General features: G+C 45.5%; 1 protein-coding gene across 1 annotated transcript in view; it reads left to right on the forward strand.

The window, feature by feature from the left end:
* The window catches only part of Aldh1l2 (aldehyde dehydrogenase 1 family member L2), a 42,108-nt gene extending 22,808 nt beyond the window's left edge, over positions 1 to 19,300 (forward strand). The window contains exons 12-23 of the mRNA XM_021204666.2: positions 431 to 558; positions 2,272 to 2,422; positions 4,858 to 4,928; positions 5,013 to 5,118; positions 6,552 to 6,639; positions 7,103 to 7,196; positions 9,347 to 9,446; positions 9,636 to 9,734; positions 10,935 to 11,100; positions 13,354 to 13,459; positions 14,209 to 14,408; positions 16,238 to 19,300. Coding sequence (XP_021060325.1) covers positions 431 to 558; positions 2,272 to 2,422; positions 4,858 to 4,928; positions 5,013 to 5,118; positions 6,552 to 6,639; positions 7,103 to 7,196; positions 9,347 to 9,446; positions 9,636 to 9,734; positions 10,935 to 11,100; positions 13,354 to 13,459; positions 14,209 to 14,408; positions 16,238 to 16,293 — 1,365 coding nt within the window. The 3' untranslated portion in view covers positions 16,294 to 19,300. The remainder of the gene's footprint in view (positions 1 to 430; positions 559 to 2,271; positions 2,423 to 4,857; positions 4,929 to 5,012; positions 5,119 to 6,551; positions 6,640 to 7,102; positions 7,197 to 9,346; positions 9,447 to 9,635; positions 9,735 to 10,934; positions 11,101 to 13,353; positions 13,460 to 14,208; positions 14,409 to 16,237) is intronic.
* Positions 19,301 to 22,262: the final 2,962 nt, after the last annotated feature.

The raw sequence follows: 22,262 nt of genomic DNA on the forward strand, positions 1-22,262 counted from the left end.
ATGACTCTTACCCACTGAGCTCTGACATTAGCTATTGTGTACTATAGGGACTTTTTTTTAGTAGACTAAGTGTTTATGATGAATTTAGATTCCTGTGTCAATGCCTAGCAGATCCTTTTGGGCAGAGCTCCGTGGGGGAGGGGGTGTACTTCAGACTCATGACAAGCTTCCCTGAGGAAGAACTGTACAGTTGTTCTAAATGTGTCTTTTCAGAATGAGATGACATGTATGATAGGCCAAGATCAGGTTGTTTCCATGTTCAAAGTGTCTCCTTCATGTTCCCCATTTTATCTCAAGATGGATTAGTTTTCTGTCATAGAATTTCCTTCTTTGATAAGTCATACTCTATTTTTACTATTAATAGAATATTAATTACTAGAGTCACATCAATAGATCCCGTGATGACCTATTTCTGCTTGTCTTGAACTAGACAATATGCAGCGTGTCCTATGCTTCTTTAGCGGATGTTGACAGAGCAGTAGCGGCAGCCAAGGACGCCTTTGAGAACGGCGAATGGGGAAAGATGAATGCCAGAGACAGAGGAAGGCTCATGTACAGGTGTGCTCGCTGGGGAAACAGCTGTGTTGCTTTTGGAAACTGGTTAATACTGTCAAGACTTTAAAATTCCCGTAAGACATTCTATCTTGAATGCACCCATGGAAGGCAGACATGCCTTTCATTATCTGAGTCACATAAAATCCCACACACAAGTCCCTGATGTCTGGATGCTGCTTGTATCAGTCAGAGGTCATCAAGGACTATGTAAGGTTCAGGGAAGAGCATGGGACTCTCACAATGACTAAGGACCCAGGCAGGGCTGATGGCAGAGAAAACGGGTACGCCTCCCAGGACTGAAGGGATGGAGGCAAGATCCATAGCTGTGGATGAACTCCCCAGAGTTCTCCGTAGATGCTAAAGAGCCCTCTACAGTGGCCTTGGAAGGAGAGCAACCAGGAGAGACCTGGGGGGATTTAACCCATTGACCATGTCCTGCACTGTCTTCACAAGTGTCCTGACATGCCCCTCAGTCACCAGGTGATATGGGCTATAAAGGTCCTCCAAGGTCACGGACCAGAGTAGAGACTGGACAGAGAGGTTCACACAGGGGACAGCCCATCCCTGTTTTCAAAGACAAAAAGGAAGGAAGTGTGTGTGGGAGAGAATGCTAAGGTCCTGGAAGAATATTACAATTGAGTTAAGTGTTCCAGAAGTAATCAGTTTCAACTCTTCATCCTGGTTTCTGCTTACCTACAGCTCAACATTTCACCTGAGTTGAGATTCCTTAGAGTGAGATCTAACAGAAGCAGGGGGGTGGGTGGGTGTCAGGTCATGTCAAGCTGTCAAGCCCAACTCTCTCTTTTTTTTTTTTTTTTTTTGGTTTTTCGAGACAGGGTTTCTTTGTGTAGCCCTGGCTGTCCTGGAACTCACTTTGTAAACCAGGCTGGCCTCGAACNGTGTAGCCCTGGCTGTCCTGGAACTCACTTTGTAAACCAGGCTGGCCTCGAACTCAGAAATCCGCCTGCCTCTGCCTCCCGAGTGCTGGGATTAAAAAATCCAACTCTTGAGTATCCCAAGTGAACCACTCTAGGAAGAGAGGAAGGGAGAAGAAGATAGAGGGAACATAAAAGATATATTTTTACTATTCACACCATCCCACAGACCCCATTCCCCTTCCTAAGGAACCTGGGCACCTGGGTGACTCTGCTGCAGACTTTGGGATCCATTCCACACTCCGGCTCTGTCCTCTTCAGTCAGCTCTGAAAGCATTTCTGTACCAATGAGAAAGCCACCCGTGTCTACAGGTGGTGTGGCTCACGCTGACACCTCCCTGTGTGTTAATGACCTACTCCACTGTGCTGGTTCCTTTGACCCACTCCTGCCTGTGACCACACAGCCCAGCTGCTACTCTGCTGCTTGTGCATGCAGGAAGCAAATGGCACACGCTGGGAACATAGCTGGCTTCTCCCTGAAACTGTAAGGCTGGCTGGTTGTAGCTCAGTGGTAGAGCACTCACCTAGCATGTGTAAGGTCCTGGGTTCGAGCCAAAGCACTGCAGAAACTGTAATAACAACTTCCTGAAATAAGCTATTTATATAATGATTTATACCTACCTCCCTACACCACGAGCTCCATCAGGATAGGTGTGTTTCCCCTCTGGACTAGTCTCTGGATTCTTAGTCCTGGGTTGGTACCGTATACAGGGCTGGCATATCCAGCTGCTCTGGGCTTCATCAATATGTACTAACTGGGTTTCTTTCACTGACCACACAGACTTGCTGACCTAATGGAAGAAAACCAAGAGGAGCTGGCGACCATAGAAGCACTGGATTCTGGGGCTGTCTACACCCTGGCTCTGAAGACTCACGTTGGAATGTCTGTGCAGACATTCAGATACTTTGCAGGCTGGTGTGACAAAATTCAGGTAAGCAAGGAAGCTCCTCCTTCCCACAGGAAAATGGCCTCAAGCTCGAGAGTTTGCAGCAGGTTTGGCCTCCATTCTGAGATGGCAGCTTATCTCCCTGTCCCAGGGAGAGGAGCAAGGCTAGATCCCCACATTTCCGGAAAGCAGGCCGCCTGCTGTGGGCCTCCTTTCAACAGTTTTCCTTCGTGAAAGTAAGTTTTCACTTTAATTTTGAGGCAAGGTCTCTTTTGTTGTCTTACCACAGTGTCTGCCAGGCTATCTGACCCTAAAGCTTCAGGTGATTCTTTGATCTCTGCCTACCATTTCTGGAGTGCTGGGATTACAGATGTGTACTACACCTGGATTTTGTGTGACTTCCAGGGATCCAATTCAGGTTGCCAGTCTGGACTGCATGGCAAGTGCTTTTACCCCTGAGCCATCTTCCTGGGCTCTGTGAGCCTTTTTATAGTAGCGTGAGCCAATTCTCACATATTCTCATGGCTCACATATTTCACAGGTCACATATTTTGCATCAGACCCTGCTCCACAGTGGAGGTTAAGTCTCCAATACATGAATTATAGGTGTATAATAAGACTGTGTTCATGTGGGGCTAGAGATATGGCTCAGTGGCTAAGAACACTGGCTGCTTTTCCAGGGGACCTGGGTTCAATTCCTGGCACCCACATGGCACATTACAGCTGTCTTTAACTCTAGTTGTTTGGGATCTGACACCCTCATACAGACATACGTGCAGGCAAAATACCACTGCAGGTGAAATAATTAAAACAAACAAACAAAAAAAGACTGTGACCATGGTTAGAACAATCATGGGTAGAAAATAGAGAGCTGTTGCCCTTATTCTGGGTAAGGACACGGGCATAAGGAGAGACCTTTCCTGTGTCACAGCAAGGGGACCAGAGAACCAGGCTAGAGTTAATGAGTTCTGACTCTAAAGGCTAGCGATCCTCTCTGCACCTGTACTGTCTTCTGAGGATGTCCTGCATCTTGGGCTGGGATGCAGCTCATTTGGTAGAGGGCTTGCCTAGCATGCATGAAGCCCAGGTACCATATACTACGTGTGGTGGTGTGTTTGAATCCCAGCACTCTGGAGATGAGCTCAGAAGGACCAAACATGAAAGGTCACCCAGTTTAAGGCCAGCCCAGTACTCGAGACCTTATCACAAAACACAAAAATAACAGAGTTTTATAGTCTTCTAAGAACCTGGGATAACGGCAGGGGCAGGGTTGTGATCTGAGTGTAAAGGGGACAGAAATCACTTTAAGTGGCTAAAGGAGACTGTAAGGGAAAAAACTTGATAAAGACACGTGCACGGTAAATATTTAATTTCCCAACTCTAAACCAGTAATGCGTGTGATGAGAACAGAAGTCACACTGGTCATCATGTAACAGGAAACTTGTGTGTGTGCATGTGCGCACGTGTGTCTGTGTGTGTATCTCTGTGTCTATGTATGTGTGTATGTTTGATGGATGCTGTGTGTGTTAAGTATCTCTGTGTCTATGTACATATATGTGTTTGATGGATGTTGGGTGTGTATCTCTGTGTCTATGTACATATATGTGTTTGATGGATGTTGGGTGTGTGAGTATCCCTGTGTCTATGTATGTGTATATGTTTGATGGATGCTATGTGTGTTAAGTATCTCCATGTCTATGTACATGTATGTGTTTGATGGATGCTGTGTGTGTATCTCTGTGTCTATGTATGTGTATGTGTTTGATGGATGCTGTGTGTGTGAGTATCTCTGGGTCTATGTACATATATGTGTTTGATGGATGTTGGGTCTCTTCCTCAACTGCTCCCCACTTTCTTTTTTTGAGACAGGGTCTCTCACGGACCTGGAGCTTGTGCATTTGGTTAGACTGTCTGGCCAGAGAGCTCCAGGAATCTGTGTGTCCTGACTTTCAGTACTGGGATTATAAACTCTGCCATCCCACCCGGCTTTATACGTGGGTGCTGGGGGATCTGAACTCAGGTCTCCAAGTCTGCACGGCAAGCACTTGACTGACCATGCCTTCTCCCCAGCCCTATAGAAGCAACTCGTCATTCTAGTGTGGGAATTTATTTTTTATACATTGAACACTGCCTATTCATATGAGACAAAAGGATGAGACGAAAGGATGAGATGAAAGGAGAGGGCAAAAAGTATATTATGTCTGATTAAACTCAGTATTTCAATTAGTAAAATGTCAATTTTTGTCAGCATTCTGAGTTATGTGGGTCGATTGAAGAAAGGAGGTCACTCCAGAATGCAATGAGGCTCTGAGGCAGCAGGTCCAGCCTTGATGAACTGAACCTTAAACAGTCATGCAGAAGCATATTTATTGATTATTTATTGGTTGAAGATACAATGAAGAACAACTATTTCATTCTAATGCCTACCCTAGATGCAGTGATTCTACTAGAATTCCACTACAAACTTTTCTTTCCTATAGGGCTCTACAATTCCAATCAACCAGGCCCGACCGAATTACAACCTGACCTTCACCAAGAAGGAGCCTCTTGGGTAGGATGGGGGTGGGGGTGGGGGTGGAGAGCCTGAGTGACCTGGATGTTGTGGAAACCAAGGTCACGAGCCTTCTCCCCACAGTGCCTGTGCCATCATCATTCCCTGGAACTACCCACTGATGATGCTGGCCTGGAAGAGCGCAGCATGCCTGGCGGCAGGCAACACCCTGGTGCTCAAGCCTGCTCAGGTGAGTGTGGCCCGCGGGTGGAGGGGTCCCCCTGCCGGTAAACTTAAAGCATACATACATTTATAAACAGTGTACCTTCAAGTGCCACATACAATGTTGATAAGTTCTGATCTGTGCAGGGGGAGAAGCACGTGTATGCATACAGAGGTCAGAGGACTACTGCCAGGAATTGTGGGATCTGGGAATCACTCGGGTGGTTGGGTTTGGCGACAAGAGCTTTGTCTGATGAGCCATCTTGCTGGCGCCATTCACTTTACATTCCCCCAAATCTTATAAAGATATTGAAGATCAGGGAAAAGCACATAAAATAACTTAGTAATTATGACAACTGTGTAACCTTTGATGCTGTGACTGTAACACTGCCATCCTCAAATGTGTTGGGCCACGTGCAGAAATATCTGGGGAGCCTGGAGGGCTGCAGGTTGAACAGCCTGAAAGCATGTACACATGTGTGTGTGTGTGTGTGTGTGTGTGTGTGTGTGTGTGTGTGTGTGTGCGGGAGGTGGCTTAAAAACACACTGAGCATTTTTCAGAGTCATCTATTAATTCTTGAGTCATCTATTAATTCTCTGTTTAAGAGAGTGTCTCTTGTGGCCCAGGCTGACCTTGACCTTGCTGTGCAACCGATGCTGATCGGGAACATCTGATCCTCTTGCGGCCACCGTCCAAGTACAATGATTAAAGGCAAATGCTACATCTAGTTTCAGGAGAGGTTTAAAGTGTTATTCTATCCATGGTGGCTTCATGGCAGGGCATAACAACACACTCTCTGGATCAGTCCCCTCTCCAACTATAGTACCGTAACAGACTAAACACACGGGGACGATAGGCTTCTTGGTTTTCCAGTGTCTGAGGCCAGCTTCTCACCCAGGCTCTCCAGACTGCCATTGTCAACGCCTCATGGTGTAGCTCACAAGTCTGTCACTAGAAGGGAGAGCAGGAGCTCTTCTCTGTGTGTGCTACAGTCTGTTGTGCAGGTTCTATGTCAACTCTTCAGCTGCTTGTCTGTTTTATGAAGGTTGCTTGAGTTAATAATACAGTCGGTGACTCCACATAGCCAGCCCTGTCAACGGCCCACAGGGCAGCTTCTGGAGCAGATGAGCAACTGAAGGGACTGTGGTACAGACACACAGCCTGAGTGGGAACCACTGTGAGCTCCCTGCTCCCCTGCCCCCTCACCAAGAACTCCCATTAGCCCGGAGAGCATTTGCTCCAATATAGGACATGGATGACCTTTGTGGCCATTGGCCCCCTACAGTCACAAAAGCAATATGGCAGACGGTGGCCACATCCTGCTCTGGCTTCCAAGTCTGAGCACGCCCATGCTCATGTGCATACACCTCGACCGTGCACCATACCCACAAATGAGTGCTCTTGTAGTCACAAAGAGGCAGGGCCCTGGTAAGGACGGTGATTACTGTATCCATTTCCAGGTCACACCCTTGACGGCTCTGAAGTTTGCAGAGCTGACCGTGAAAGCTGGCTTTCCAAAGGGGGTAATCAACATCATTCCGGGCTCAGGTAAGCCTGCAGGGGTGGGGGGGTCGGGGGGCAGACTCTGCTCTGACTGCTGAGTGGCTCAAGGAGCTAAGTGCTGCCTCCCACTGCAGTCTTAGGCCCAAGTGAACCACATTAAATACAGATTGCCAAGCATAAATATCCTTACTGTGTAATAAAAGATAAAGATTGGGAATCTAGTGTGTGGGGAGGTATAAGGGAGGGGCTGTATAGCATTACAAAACCGCCCTAAAGGTAGGTCATTTTGTTTTCATAAGTACTTTGGATGATAACAACTGAGACTTATATCCATCAATAAGGGGGAGGTACCGACAGCCATATGGAGGATAGTGTTTAAATCTATGGGTAATCAATGTAGAAAATGTAAAGTGCAGGTTCAATTGTAAGTTTAGAAACCTAGTTCAGCAAACACAAACCTACACTCCCCAAAAGATCATGGTTTGTTGTCCCCTAATCAATTCTACAGGGGGTGTCGCAGGACAGCGGCTCTCTCAGCACCCTGACATCCGCAAGCTTGGTTTCACTGGATCCACCTCGGTGGGCAAACAGATCATGAAAAGGTACTGGCTTGCTGTAGGGAGTCCTTCAACAGAGCGTTGTGGGGCACGAAAAAGCAAGGCTGGGGATATAACTCAATTGGCACACACAAAGCTCTGGGTTTGATTCCAAAAGCTGTAGAGAACAGATGTGGTCATCCATGCTGTGATTTCTGCACACCAGAGGTGGAGGGTCAGAAGTTAAGGTTACTCCAACAAAACATGTTGGAAAGCTACCTGGACTACATGAGACCCTGTATCAAACACACACACACACACACACACACATGCATGCACACACATACATACATACACAGACACACATAGACACATGCATACACATATATACTCATGCATATACACATATACATGCACACACATACATATATACACGTATACCTTCACACACACAAATGCATATACACACACCTATACACACACACACACATATGCACACACACACCAAACCAAACCAAACGAGACACCATCACCAACAAAACTAGAGAAAACCACGTCAAACCTCCAGAGGAACTGGCTGTCACTGATGAATACTGAGATGCATAAACGCCAGGAAAAGCTTCCCAATGTGCACAGCAAACTCAGGGTCACAGGCTGGAGATGGAGCTCTGTGGTTAGGCGCTTGCCTGGCAAACCCAAACACACTACCAGCATGAGGGTAAAAGATGTGGCAGGTTAGACCCAAAACAATAGCATTTTATCAAAACGATAACAACAATGGCCACCGAGACATGGGGGATTTTGTGGGCTAGTTTTTCTTCTTTCTACCATTCTATCCATTCTGAGAGTGCTTCTGAGGGCTGGGACGAGCCTTCTCAAGGTTTATCACGATCACCCCTCAAACTGCAAAACAAAACCACAACGTAATAAAAGGAGAAAATAACCAATAAAGCACTAAAATCTGCTTCCCACCCACCAGTCTAGCAGGTTGGCTCTTCCTCTGCAGACCTTCATACAACTGAATTCTTTTCTTTTAAATTTATTTATGTAGTTTTCCCCCTTAATGTATTTGTGTGCATATACACCTGTATGCCAGAAGAGGGCATCAAGTACCTTTATAGATGGTTGTGAGCCACCGTGTGGTTGCTGAGAACTGAACTCAGGACCTCTGGAAGAGCTGCCAGTGTTCTTAACTGCTGAGCCATCTCATCAGCCCTGGCATAACTGGATTCTTTTTTTTTTTTAAACAATATTTTATTTTTATTTTTTAAGATTTATTTATTTATTATATGTAAGTACACTTACATATAATATCTTCAGACACTCCAGAAGAGGGAGACATATCTTGTTCTGGATGGTTATGAGCCACCATGTGGTTGCTGGGATTTGAACTCCGGACCTTCAGAAGAGCAGTCGGGTGCTCTTACCCACTGAGCCATCTCACCAGCCCCATAACTGGATTCTTAACGGTGAATTTCCCTTTGAGAACCCTCACCCTTTGACCACAGAAAGTTTTTGAACATTACAGAAAACCTCTAAAATAACAAAAGGAGCCAAAAAGCAAAAGCACACGAACGTCGGCGTACACGTACTGCCTGGCCTTAGCAGTGGAACGGCTCCTCTCCTATCTTCTTCCTCTGACCTTCCCCTGCCCTCTTTGAGACATGTTTTTCCATTCTCCTGCCTCTACTTTCTGAATGCCGAAATTACATGCACTGCCATGCCCTCATAAGTGTGGGTCCTAACATTTCTGAGGTTCAGTAGAGTTTTACATGCTGAAAAGTAACTTATGGTTAGGGGAGGGAATGGTGGTAAGGGAAAAGGGGGTGGGAGAAGGGCTAGTGGTGAGGGGGTAGGGGGTAGGTAAGGGGTAGGGGATGGAAGAGGGGATAGGGAGGAGGTGGGGGAAGGAATAGTGGTTGAAGGGGGAAGGGTGGGTAAGGAGTATGGGGTAGGGGAGGGATGGGAGAGGGGTGGGGGAGAGGGTGGGGGAAGGGATAGCAGTGAGGGGAGGGAAAGGGGTGGATAAGGTGTAGGGGAGGAGGGAATAGTGGTGAGGAAGAAGGGGGTGGGGAAGGTGAATAGAGTGGGGGAGGAGGTAGTGGTGAGGGGGGAGGGGTTGGGGAGGGGAGAGAAAGGGAAGGGGGGAGGGGAGGGGAGGTAGAGGGTGAAGGGAGGGAGAGAACCCCCTAACTCCTCTACTTGTTTTCCTCTAGCTGTGCTGTGAGCAACCTGAAGAAAGTTTCCCTTGAGCTTGGTGGCAAATCCCCACTGATAATATTCAGGGACTGTGACCTTGACAAGGCCATACGGATGGTGAGTGGGTCAAAGCCAGGCTGTGGGTGCCTACTTCTAAAACACATCTCTTGCCCTCTGGTTTCCATGTGCACCCACACACAGGTGCACAGGTTTGAATGTGTACTCACAGGACGTCCCACCTTCTGTCTAACTGGATCACAGGCTTCATGCGCAATGCTGACACTGCCTTCTCTTCTGATGCTGCAGGGCATGGGCGCAGTGTTTTTCAATAAAGGCGAGAACTGCATTGCAGCTGGGCGGCTGTTTGTGGAAGAGGCCATCCACGATGAATTTGTAACCAGAGTGGTAAGGCTTCCTCAGATTTACTGCGAGTTATACAGGAGCAGCTCTTCCTTAAAAGCACTTCTGGGATCATTCCTGACTTTTTAGATGTGAGACAGCAATAGCGGTGTTGTAATAGTTGAGCTGGCTGGGGGTGCGGGTGGCTCAGTTATTCAATGAGTTTGCATGTATACACTCTAGCACACTCGTGCATGCACGCGCGCGCGCGCGCACAAACACACACACACACACACACAAAACCAGTGCAGGCACATTACCTGTAATTCCAGTACTGGACAGATAGCTGATCCATCTCGCCAGCCTATCAACAGCTATTTATTGAGCACCTAGCAATGCCTGACACTGTGCTGGGTGTAGGTAATACAGAACCAGGCAGGCAGATATGGTCCCTCTCTCGCAGAGCATCTCTCTGGCACAGGGCTTCGTGCAAGACACCAAGATATCAGAAGTAGACCTATGTTTGACTTTATAGGGTCATAGTGGCTCCCATTCTTCTCACTGGATTGGAGTAACAGAAAATGTAGACAGAGTTGAAGACAAAGATGATAAGAAGCAAGTGTGGATCTGCCAGTGAGGAACGGAGTGAGCACTTCTCACCAGAACATTCCATCCTGGGGTTAGAGGCCAGGTCAGCCCTGGGTACATAGTGAATTCTCAGCCAGCCTGGGCTATGTGACACCTGTCTCAAAAACAAACAAACAAACAAACAAAAAACCCTAAAACAAAAACATTTCAGCAACTGTTCTGTCATAGCTATCCCCTAAGACTCTCCCAAAGAACTCAACAATAAAAGGGGGAGAACACTATAAACTCTTTTGCTAATAAGAACCTTAGGGTGCCATGTTAATGAAAGATCCAGAATGTGAGTTTGCTTTTAACAGGCTATCATTCAGGATTTTGATTCACAGTGCTTGGTTTGTAATTGTTAGTAAATAGCACTTAAACACTTGGCCTTTAAACCCACAGTAGAGTGACCGTGTGTGACCAGACAGGCCACTTAACGTCTTCAAGGCCTCAGTTGATCCTTCTGTAACATGGAACTATTGAAGACCTACTTCCAGTGTAGCTACAAAGAGCCAATTACCACACATCTGTTAACTGCTTAGTACAACATGTGCCGTGTGCAGGGGCTCAGCCAGGGGCATCCACTTTCATGACTAATGGCAGATTTTTTTGTGTGTGGGCTGCATACTATATATACAGGTGGAAGAGATTAAAAAGATGAAAATTGGAGATCCCCTGGACAGATCTACGGACCATGGGCCCCAAAACCACAGAGCGCACTTGGAAAAGTTGCTGCAGTACTGCGAGACTGGGGTGAAGGAGGGAGCCACACTGGTGTATGGAGGAAGACAGGTGCAGAGGCCAGGTAAGAGTCCCTCAGGTGGAGGGCCTGCCTGATGGCTCACACCCCACCCCAAAGCTGGAATGGATGGCAGCCCCTTCTGTTTCAGAGCCGTTCCCACATTAGAGTGGGATGTGTACGTGTGTGGCTATGTGTGTGTCTTAGTGTTTTACTGCTGTGAGCAGACACCGTGACCAAGGACACTTGTAAAGGACATTAAACTGGGGCTGGCTTACAGGTTCAGAGGTTCAGTCCAGTAGCATCAAGGTAGGAACATGACAGCATCCAGGCAGGCACGGTGCAGGCAGAGCTGAGAGTTCTACATCTTCATCTGAAGGCTGCTAGCAGAATACTGGCTTCCAGGCAGCTGAGATGAGTATCTTAAAGCCCATGCCCACAGTGACACACCTAGTCCAACAGGGCACACCTTCTAATAGTGCTACTCCTTGGGCCGAGCATATACAAACCATCACAGCATGTAAAAGCGGGTGTCCGCAGAATCCAGATCTACCGCACCCCTCTGGAGCTGCAGTTACAGGTGGCCGGGAGCCACCAGATTCAAATGCTTGGAACCAAACTTGAATCCTCTACTAGGTCAGTCAGCACTTTTAACCACTAAGTTATCTTAACAAACCAAGTGGTACTTAAAACATGACAAGAAAATTATCTTTATATCCTGCTTGGTCACTTTTAAACTGGGGGTGCAGTAACAGGCACTGTTTTTCTAAGCCCCAGTTTCCTGCGTAGAAGGGAAGGGGGCGAACCACATTGGGGGGGCAAGGTCCTGCCTGTCCACAGAACAGATGTGATGGTGTTCTCAGGCACCGGGCAGTCATCTTGGGTACTTACATCTCCGCCAGCCAAGCCTAGAGAGTCTTGATGTCAAGGCAGGCTTGGTATTAGGATTTCCCAAAGTAGAGACAGCTACTGTCTTGACTGTTGATGTGTACTGGCTCCTTGTTTTAAGTATTTGTAATTGCAAAAAAAAATAAATGTATGTATCCTGTGTTTCCTGGATGAATTGAGTTTCCAGAAGACTGAGTATGGGGGACATTTCCACAGAAGAATTCTTGGAATAAAAAAAGGATAAAGTAGAAAAAGCACCATTTAGCATTTCTCTAACAGATGATATCATTGGTTCGGGAAGAAAATGGTGGTCTGTGGAAGCTGGTGTTAGATCAAGGTATTGGGAACTGAGAGACGGATCAGGGATTTAGAGCCCTGGCTGCTCTTGCAAAAGACTTAGTTTGGTTCTCAGCACCTACACAGTGGCGCGCTATGGTAACTCCAGTTCCAGTTCTTACCCTCTTCTGGTCTCGGTGGGCACCAAGCAAGCACATGCTGTGCCTGCAGGTAAACACATAAAATATTTTTTTTAAAAAAATGGTTTACCATTTTTTATTTTTATGTGTATGGGTGTTTGACCTGTATGTACACCTGTGCAGCACATGCATGCCTGGCTTTGAGACACCCACCATGTGAGTGCAGGAAATCGAACCCGGGCCCTCTTCCAGAAGAACAAGTGCTCTTAATGACCGAGCTATCTCTCCAGGCCCCGATTATTAAGATTGTTTTGATGACTACACTATACAGAGAAACAAATGCCACCTCGACAAAGCAATGGCATGTTAAGAACGCTAAGATGATGTATGGTATTCCCAGGCAGGGTAGCAGACAGCTGTACCTCCAGCACTTGGGAGGTTGAGGAAGTAAAGAGGTTCAAGACCAGCCAGGGCTACATAGCAAGCTCCAGGTAACCTTGGGCAATAGGGAGACATTGTCTCAACAGAACAAAACAGAGGGGTAAGGCAGGAGGAGGAAATATTAAAGTAAGAGACATGAGAAATTCAACCATTGAGTGCACCTGTAGATTTCTTTCAGTCTTTAAACCAGAAAGGGTGATGCTCAATTAACCGAGGGCGTGTGTCAGTGAGAGGTCATTGCTACTGTGGTTGGTTTTAGAAAGCCTTTTCTTTTGGCTCACTTGTTCTAAAATGCTTGGGAGGGAGAACTCCAGTCTGAGTCTTACTTGAAGCCATGTCAGAGGGGGACATACCAAGTCCAAGATGGTAACTCAGGATTATTTATTTCACGCAGTACCTTCTCTACTTTCTCATGCTTTAAGTTTTTGTACAAAAGTAGGCAGCCAGGAAGGGCACCGTGGAATAGAAACGCCGCTCTCTTCTTAGGGGTAGGGCTGGAAGCCCCTGGAGGAACTGTGTGCAGATGATTCAGATCTAGTTTGCCTGTAATTGATGCTTTTGCTTTTCCTCACAGGCTTCTTCATGGAACCCACTGTGTTCACAGGCGTGGAAGACCACATGTACCTTGCCAAGGAGGAATCCTTCGGGCCTATCATGGTCATCTCTAAATTCCAAAATGGGTGTGTTCCTTAGGCGTATGGTGTAACTTGGGTTTCAGCTAGTTAACGTCCCTGCCTCTGCCTTGTGCTGGACATAAAGCATGTATGTGATCAGTGAGCATGCTCCACCCTAAGAATACGTCAACAGCTTGAATAATTAGGAGCACCTGGGGGCCGGGGAGATGGTTCAGTGCATACAATGTTTGCTGTGCCAACATGAAGTCCTGAGGGCCGATCCTCCGCACCTATAAACGCTAGGTGTGGTGGCGGGGCGCAGAGCAGGAGGAGCATCATCTGGCTGCCTGATCCAGACTGACCCAGACTGATCCAGACTGATGGGTGAGCTCTGGCTTCAAAGAGAGACCCTGTCTCAAAGACTAAGGTGACAGACTGACAGGTGGGATCTGGAAAGGGGTCAGGGGAAGCACTGCAGAGCCTTGATCCTGCAGAGATCTGAAGAGAGGGGTGTATACAGAAGACATGCTCTGAAAACCAGGGAGAGGAAACTCACCAACTATCCTCAAAGACTAAACAACATGAGGCTGGTCACACTGAAAGAGGCACCAGAGGCCATGCGTGAGGAGTGGGAATATTTTATATTATAGTATCTCCTACAGCTTTCAGTGCAGGCCCGGAGTCTTTAACTTATAAAGTCTCAGTAGGTGTCAAGAGAAGTTTTGCCCTTTTAATGTGCAGGAAACCTTCAAGCAAAGTAATTTTGTTTTTCTGTACTTTTAATGGTGTCTTCTGTTTCTGGAAACATCTTACAGGGACATTGATGGGGTGTTGCAGAGAGCAAATAACACCGAATATGGCTTGGCCTCAGGGGTCTTCACAAGAGACATCAACAAAGCCATGTACGTGAGTGACAAGCTGGAGGCGGGAACGGTTTTCATTAACACCTACAACAAGACGGACGTGGCAGCCCCATTTGGTGGAATGAAGCAATCTGGCTTTGGCAAAGACTTAGGTATGTGTGGTTTATGTTGCTCCTGTGCATCCATGTTATATCACTCAAGAACACATAGTCCCACGAAGGGCATCTCCTACACAGCAGTTAACAAAGGATGGTAAAATAACTTAAAAACCATGGACTACATCTTAAGACAGCGTTAAGTATTTGTTGTGCATGGGTAAGTGCACCGTGGCACACATGTGGTGCTTAGGGGACAATTGTCGAGTCTGTTCTCTCCTGTCACCCATGTGAGATTAAACTCAGGTCACGGGGCTTGCTTGAGAGTACCTTTACCCACTCAGCCACCTTACAGGTAAAGTCTTTTAGCTAAAATGTGTTTGGTTTTTCAAATCTGGCTTTTAGAATGAAGTTGGTTTAGCTCTGTGGGACTCGGTGAGACCAATGAGACAGTTTGGGGACTTAAGTAGCTTCCGGAGTTGGTCCTGTCTCTGAGCTGAGTCTTGCAGAGTCACTAAGATAGGAAGGTTCTGAGGGGCTTCTAAGATCAGATATCTACAACACCAGCATACCTCAGTGTCAGCCATCATGCTAACACCTCAAGCCCACTTTGGATCAACTGAAGCTGTGCTGGGCCCTAGTACTGAACCTGCTGAGCACAAGTGTACACAGCACACAGGTCTTAGGAACTCATTTGTTCAGATCAGGCAATCATGGCTCAGAATGGCCGAGTGAACTGACCTGACTCCCACAGACAGGCATTGGCAGAGAAGTCAAAGCCAGGCAGACTAACTGCGGAGCTCACCTCCTACTCTACAGTCGTCTACTGATTTAAAGTAGTAGGTGTAAAAACACACGTAAGAGGTGAGCACATTGTGTGGTGGCCCACCCCTGTAATCCAGCGCTTAAGAAGCAAGATTGGCCAAACAGCAAATGCAAGGCCAGCCTGGGCTACGTGAGTCTCTAATGACTGGAATAGAAAACATTTGATTTGCTGGAAGTTATCTGCAAATTTGCCTCATTTGGGATATTAGATTCTCTTCCCTAATGACTTTCGATAAGTGTATTTACAGGGATTAAGAAGCATTTATTTCCATCCCTGGGTCTAAAACATGGTTGGAAGCAACCATTTCTGCTTGTTTCCAGTTTAACTGACAGGCAAAGACTTATTTTACTAGAAGACACTACAGTTCATCCCTCTCCAAGTTTGATACCTCCTTAGATCAGTGTAGTCTCACTCCTGGCTCTCTCTCAGATTACGGTTACCTAGGAGCTTAAAGGACACAGATATCTGATTTGATTGCTCTGGAGTAAGCTAGGAACGAGAGTTCGGAATTCTGTCTGGGTTACTCTAAGGGGACACATTTGGCAGCATAGCATCTATCACATTCATTAGCTTCCCTGTGGTGCTTTGCCCTAAGCCTATCCTATGGTCTTGTCTCTACCCAGCAATGTAAGCTGCACTTCCTTCCTCTTTGCAGTGAGTTGAAAGTGAAATGTCCCCAAGCTTCCCTCCCTGTAATCCACGCTGCTTGGTTTACTGTAATGCAACAGATAACACCCTGAGCACATGATTGGAAAATGGAGACACAGGTAGAATTCATCAATCAGGGAAACAGGATGAAGGTTTGGCACTGAGACTTGCCATCCAACATACCAGTCCTGAGAGGGCCTGGTAGACTATCTAAGCCCTTACTGTTCATCATGGTCTACGGTCCCCAAACATCTGCACTGGGCGAAGATAGTTAGGGATGGCTGGTCTCTGGGCCTTCTCATGTGCAAGTCAGCAAGGCCCTGGGATGATCTGGGTGAACCTGAACAGCACTGGCCTAGGCCACAGATCTTCATCATTGTGCACGTTCTACTGGCTCTGCTTCTCTCCCCAGGTGAGGAGGCCCTGAGTGAATACCTGAAAATCAAAACAGTGACACTCGAGTATTAGAGGAAGGCATCAGGAAACCTTTGAGGGACAGCCCACTTCAACACTTCAGGAGCTGAAGACCCTGACGGTGATGAGGAAGAAAGGGCCATCTGGAAGCCACCAAGTAGATACAAGGACCAAGAAGAGGGTTAGACCACTTGTATGAGCATTTACCTGACTGGGGGCCTCAAAAAATTCCAGTACACTTTTTATCACCAAATAGCTTATCTCTTTTTAACAACATTGGGTGCTGTATGTTTTTCAAAGCTCCCTCCCTCCCAGGAATGTCTATGCTCTTCCAGGTCACCCATCCTGAACATGCTGACCTCACTCACAGGCACACTTAAAGAGTTCTGGGTCTCAAGCCCCAAGACGTATATACTGAACACTGACAAGCCTTTCTTTAGCTATGCATTCAAACAACAGTGTATCCTACAGAGAATGTGACCCCTGCTCTCTTCCTTTCTTCCATGAGAAGATTGGTCTTTGTGCCTTTGACTATTTTGTAACCCACTGTGACAGTCAGGCAGCTTCTGAGCCTTTCTTCCACATTTACCTACATGGTACAAAGTACTGTAAAGTTCAGAGGACACCCAATTGTTGGCATCATCTTTGATCCTCTACTTTAAATCCTAGTAAACAGCCTGTGATGGCCAATCATGGTCACACTACACCAGCTTACTGTGTGAGTTGGGGAAAACTACCCAACTTGTCTGAGGTCTGGCCTCCTCATGTGTTAAACAGGAGTAGCAGTGCCTTCCGCAAAAGCCTCATTACAAGGACTCTGTGCTTCATAATTCATGTAAATATTCAATTAAATTTAAATCTTTCCATAACTACTCTAGAAATACGGCCATAAATTGATGAGATTCATGAACTTCCTAGGCAGTTCCTTAGTCAATGAAGTTAACTGATGGATGAATAAACTTCCTATATGTCTCAATAATCAAGGCTCGGACTACTCTTCCGTGCCCATTCTTCTTACACAGTGCATAATACAGCAGGTTGCTGCCAACTGCCGTGCAATGAAAAATGGTGCTAGGCACACATAGTGAGTGGTTCATGCCTGCAACACCAGACTCTGGAGGACAGGGCAGGGTCCTTATTGTTGACCTGAGTTCAACCTAGGCTATGCAGAAAGTGTGAGGCCAGCCTGGGTCACACTAACAGACCCTCTATCAAAACCAGAAAAACAAAACCAACATTTAAAATATGTCAGTGGCACCAGGAAAAGGGTCACCTTTCCCTGGATGCTTACTTTGCTGTTTACAGGACATGTTGGTTCTCACTGCTGCGTCTGCTGCTCACTGGCTGTGTGTAGTCAGGGGAGTCAGTGACCTCCTGTCTCCATTTGTTACATGTAAGATGATGGTAAGCTCTGTGACTGACTTGGTGTAGTGGTGGAATGCCCTCCCAACGAGCTGCATCGTGCCACTGATCCTGTGCGGGGCTCACAAGGTTTCCCACTGTGACTCAAGTTCGATTGTCACCACTGACAGGCAACCAGACAAAGGGGAATTCCTGAGCACAGAACTGATGTGCAGCAATCCATTAATTTCTTGCGATAACTAGAGAGATAGGTGGTCCCCAAAATAATGAAGAGGCTGGGTTGGAATGGGGTCTAGAGGGTGTCAGAGGCAGTACTCGTGGCATAGGACCTAGGCATCCATGACCCCAGTGCATGGCAAGTTAAATGGAAAGGAAGGGTCTATCCAACATGGAAATGTACTCTGCCACAGGACAGGAGCCTAAGTAATGTGAGGAGGGCACTTGAGAGAGCCAAGCTTTGCTCTTTCTGTGTGCTCAGTCTCTCTGTGTCTGTCTGTTTCCCTCCCAACTCTCATACCTAATCAGTGTATCCATGACCTCCGAGACATGCCACCCTGACACTCACTACAGTCTGTCTGCACTTCTGGCTAGGAAGGCTCATCACACACCCCTTCCTAAACCACAAGTGGACGAGAATGGTGGGAAGTCCAGAGATCTGAATCTGCTAGAAACATATTCTGTTTCTTCAGAACCATGAATCAGGAATCAACTGATATTTAAGCCCAAGAACTTTACTGACACAAAGCTGAGAGGAAAGATTTTATTGACACTACATATTCCACCCCAAGTGAGGCCCTGTAACAGGCACTGAGGGCCTCACACAGAGCAGTGGATACACAGCAATACACTCCAATACAGCAATACACTGCAATACACAAGCTGGTTATAATTACCATAGCTCAATACAACTAAACACACAAATAGATTCATTTAACATGACAACTTTGTATAAGATATTTAAACCCTGTTTTCTGATTCACTTTCTATATAGTGCAGAGAAAACTACTCAAAAGACTTTTTTAAAAAAATGTAACTGTCATACAATATACACAAATATGAAGTTACAGTTTGATAAGGGTTTGCATGTTATATTGGAAGCACTAATTGAACTCAACAGGTTACATACATACATAAGTACATACATTGGCCAATAAAGGAAAGACTCAGTGAGAACCAGCCAGTCTCCTCTGAGGATGACAGGTACACAAGGCCCTGGCCACACCCACTAATGCCCCTCCGGTATCTGCTGGCTGCCTTGTTATGTGGTATTTGGCTTCCATCTCTGTCTCTGCTTTCACTGCCTTGTGAGAGACCACTGTTTACTTAGGATATACACTGTTTCAGGTTCTAAGTGTCTACCCTGGGCTTTCTAGACTTTAAATTACCTTCAAGACTTTAAATTACCTTCAAGTTTTGCTTTTATGTTTCTGATTTCAGGCTTTATAGGGGGTGGTAGGGGGTTATTCTCAATTATGTTATTAAACATGAAATTTTAGTATGATGCCCTTATAATTTTGCTATTTTACAGTCACAATCTTTAATGTGTATATAATTTACCCTCATATATGATTTGATGCTAAATCTAACTTTTTTGGAAGTAGCCAGTCCTGACATCTTGACTCATTTTACACTGACTTGAAATATCAGCTTTGTAGTAAGTTTTCATTCTCCCAGACCCACACAAATGCAGCACTAACTGAGCAGAACAGGTTATATACATACATGACATGTTTCAAGTTGGGTTGGATATAACCAAGATAAACTGTATAGGTATATGAAGTTGTCAATGAATAAAAAATATTCTAAAAAGTTCTTCTCATCCTTTTTCTCCTCCCTCACTTCTCACAAGAATGTCCAAAGGACAATTATTTACTGGATGCCCTTATCTATGTAGGAAGCCCACTTGTTCAATGAAGCAGCCCCAACAGGACAGAATAATGAAAACTTTACATACAAGCTCAAGCATTTAGAAACCCAGACAGGACGAAGAAGAACCTTTAATGGACACATGGTAGTCAAAGATGTCAAAATACAAAGCAAAAAAATAGTATTAAATGCTGTAAGACAAAAAACATGAACTCACATACAAAGACAGGAAAATCAGAGCAACGAGAAGCCTGCCTGCCTGCCCTGCCCGCCCTCCCCCCTCCCTTCCTTGTTGGGACCCAATGTCTGTGCTTTTATTGTAGTGTATGGAATGGTGTATGTAGGCCCAGGGTAAAGGAGAGGTAAAGGAGGGCTGAAGGGAGCTACAACCAAGTGACCAGAATAGGCCTTTATAGCACCATTTGACCTGCAAAGGTATTTTCCTCTACTTCTCCCACTAAAGATCTTCATTAATTATTTCTTTATTAATTGGTTGCTACCATCTAGTGTGTTGTGGGCATACAGAATAACCTTGGCAAATCTAATTGTCAGAAAAGCATTGAATGGTAGACCACAAGTGCATGAAGTTAAGTGACTGACAACCAGCAAGGCTATACAGTTATACCTAGAAAAGTTGAACGCCCTGCTATACCCAGCTAGTATACCCAGCCAAGTTGAAAAGTTAGCCAAAGGAGTAGGAGAGGCCCTGGCAGCCATCAAAGCATTTAGGAAGGATTAAAAAATGACTCAAAAATATCTTCATACACATGACTGACCAGGAACGGATTATGTCTGAGTGGCTCAAGAACTACCTTCTGCAAGGCAGTGGTGGCACATGCCTTTAATCCCAGCACTTGGGAGGCAGAGGCAGGAGGACTTGAGTTCGAGGCCACCTTGGTCTGCAGAGTGAGTTTCAGGACAGCCAGGGCTACACAGAGAAAGCCTGTCTCAAAAAACCAAACCAAACCAAACCAAACCAAAAAACAAACAAACAAACAACAACAACAAAGAACCACCTTCTACCTCAGGCAACTGTGAAGGGCACAGATCAGATCACCGCATCATATCTCCCAATGCAAAATTGTCCCTACTGAAATTTCCTATTCTTGTATGACTCTGCACATCCTACACTAAAAAAAGGGCAAGAAGACAAATAAGTGACTTGCTGATACATATCAATAATTTGAAAAAAGAAGGACAAAGAATCTAGAAAAACAAGAACAAACCAAACTAAAATCTATTGCCTTGTTGATGTCAAGAAATAGTAAAAATAAGAACTGAGAAGTTGATGACACAGAAACAAAATAATATGAAGACTCAATGATTCTGAAATCTTTAAGAACAGAACCTTGATACAACAACAACAGAGATGACCTAAATGTAAAGAAATTATGGATGCAACACCTGTCAATTAAATCTGATTGGTCTGTAGCGGAGTCAGGAAATAAAAGGTGGACACCCATTATGCAGTAAGGATTCTGGGAGAGAGCCTGGGGGGAAGTTGTCCTGCAGAAGAGGAATGCCATCTCATGAAGCTAAGGACCAGGTAACCAGCCAAATGACAGAAGTTAGATCAGAATAAATGGGTTATTAACTTATGAGCTACAAGGGAACCAGCCAAGGCTAATTGGTCAAGTATTTATCAATATATATTTTGAATTTCAGAGTTGTTATTTCTGGAACTTGGGGTGAGAAGGAAAACTTGGACTTTATGCCCAAATTAACAAAATCAAGTGAACAGGTAAACCTTATAATAAACATGATTTCAGAATATTCTAAGTGAATGCTTTAAAAATCTACACTGTCAGGTCACAGGTTCGAAAACCTAAAAGAAATCCAGGTGTTCGTTCATGCAAATTCCCAGACTCAGACCAAGAAGAGATCAACAACGTAAATGAGGTGGGAACAGTGATGAAAACCCTTCTGACTCAAGATCCCAGGCCCAGGCGGACACGCCTGTCTTCTTAAACGCTGAGGCCAAATCTAAATGCTGTTACTTCCCAGCTACAAAATACTCTCTCTTTCTGGAAGAGTAATATTCCAGCCAGCCACCTTCCCTGATTAAAACAGGAGGCTAGATACTGTTATCAAACTCCTCTGTTTAAAAGGGCTTCTCTCAGAGGAGAGCTCATTCCTCATGAAGAGTTTGATGTGACGAACAACTGATTACAGTTACGTTATCTTTTTATAGGGTTCATGGTCCAGCTAGTTATACACTTCATTTTGTGATGGTTAACATTATGTTTAAAGTCGTAAAACTACTTAATAAGAGCAAAACTTGTCCTCCACTGGTAAGCCTCTAGCTTGTGGAAATGTACTGTCAACAAAGTTACCTGTGATGGACTTCTTCCTGGAACACTTGGTTTTTCTTAAAAGTACCTAGAGTCTCGTAAAATTTGACATGCCTCTGCTGTTCTTCCAAGACAGAAGGTCACAAGCAAGTGTTGGTCTACTTCTGTACAAAAATGTTTGCTTGCTTAAGATAAGCAAGAAATCTACAAAATATGTTGCAATAATTAAGTCCTGCTTACACAAAGGCAAGACCTATTTTCCCCTGAACTCCTCAAAAATGCAACCTTGTGTTTTTGCCTTTAGAAACCACTAACTAACATAGCTCTTGGCTGCATCTTGAAAATCCTAAATTTCAAGTGTAGTCCTGGCACCGGTATCTGCCAAATAAAGTCTCTTTTTGTTAAAAAATTTTCACTGTCAAACTGGTCAAACCCCGATCAACCCCAGGCACATAACAATTTCACCTTGCTAACCAAATCTTACGCTGCCACAATGGCAAAAAA

This window comes from Mus pahari, chromosome 9, assembly GCF_900095145.1.
Source record: "Mus pahari chromosome 9, PAHARI_EIJ_v1.1, whole genome shotgun sequence".
NCBI classification, from domain to species: domain Eukaryota; kingdom Metazoa; phylum Chordata; class Mammalia; order Rodentia; family Muridae; genus Mus; species Mus pahari.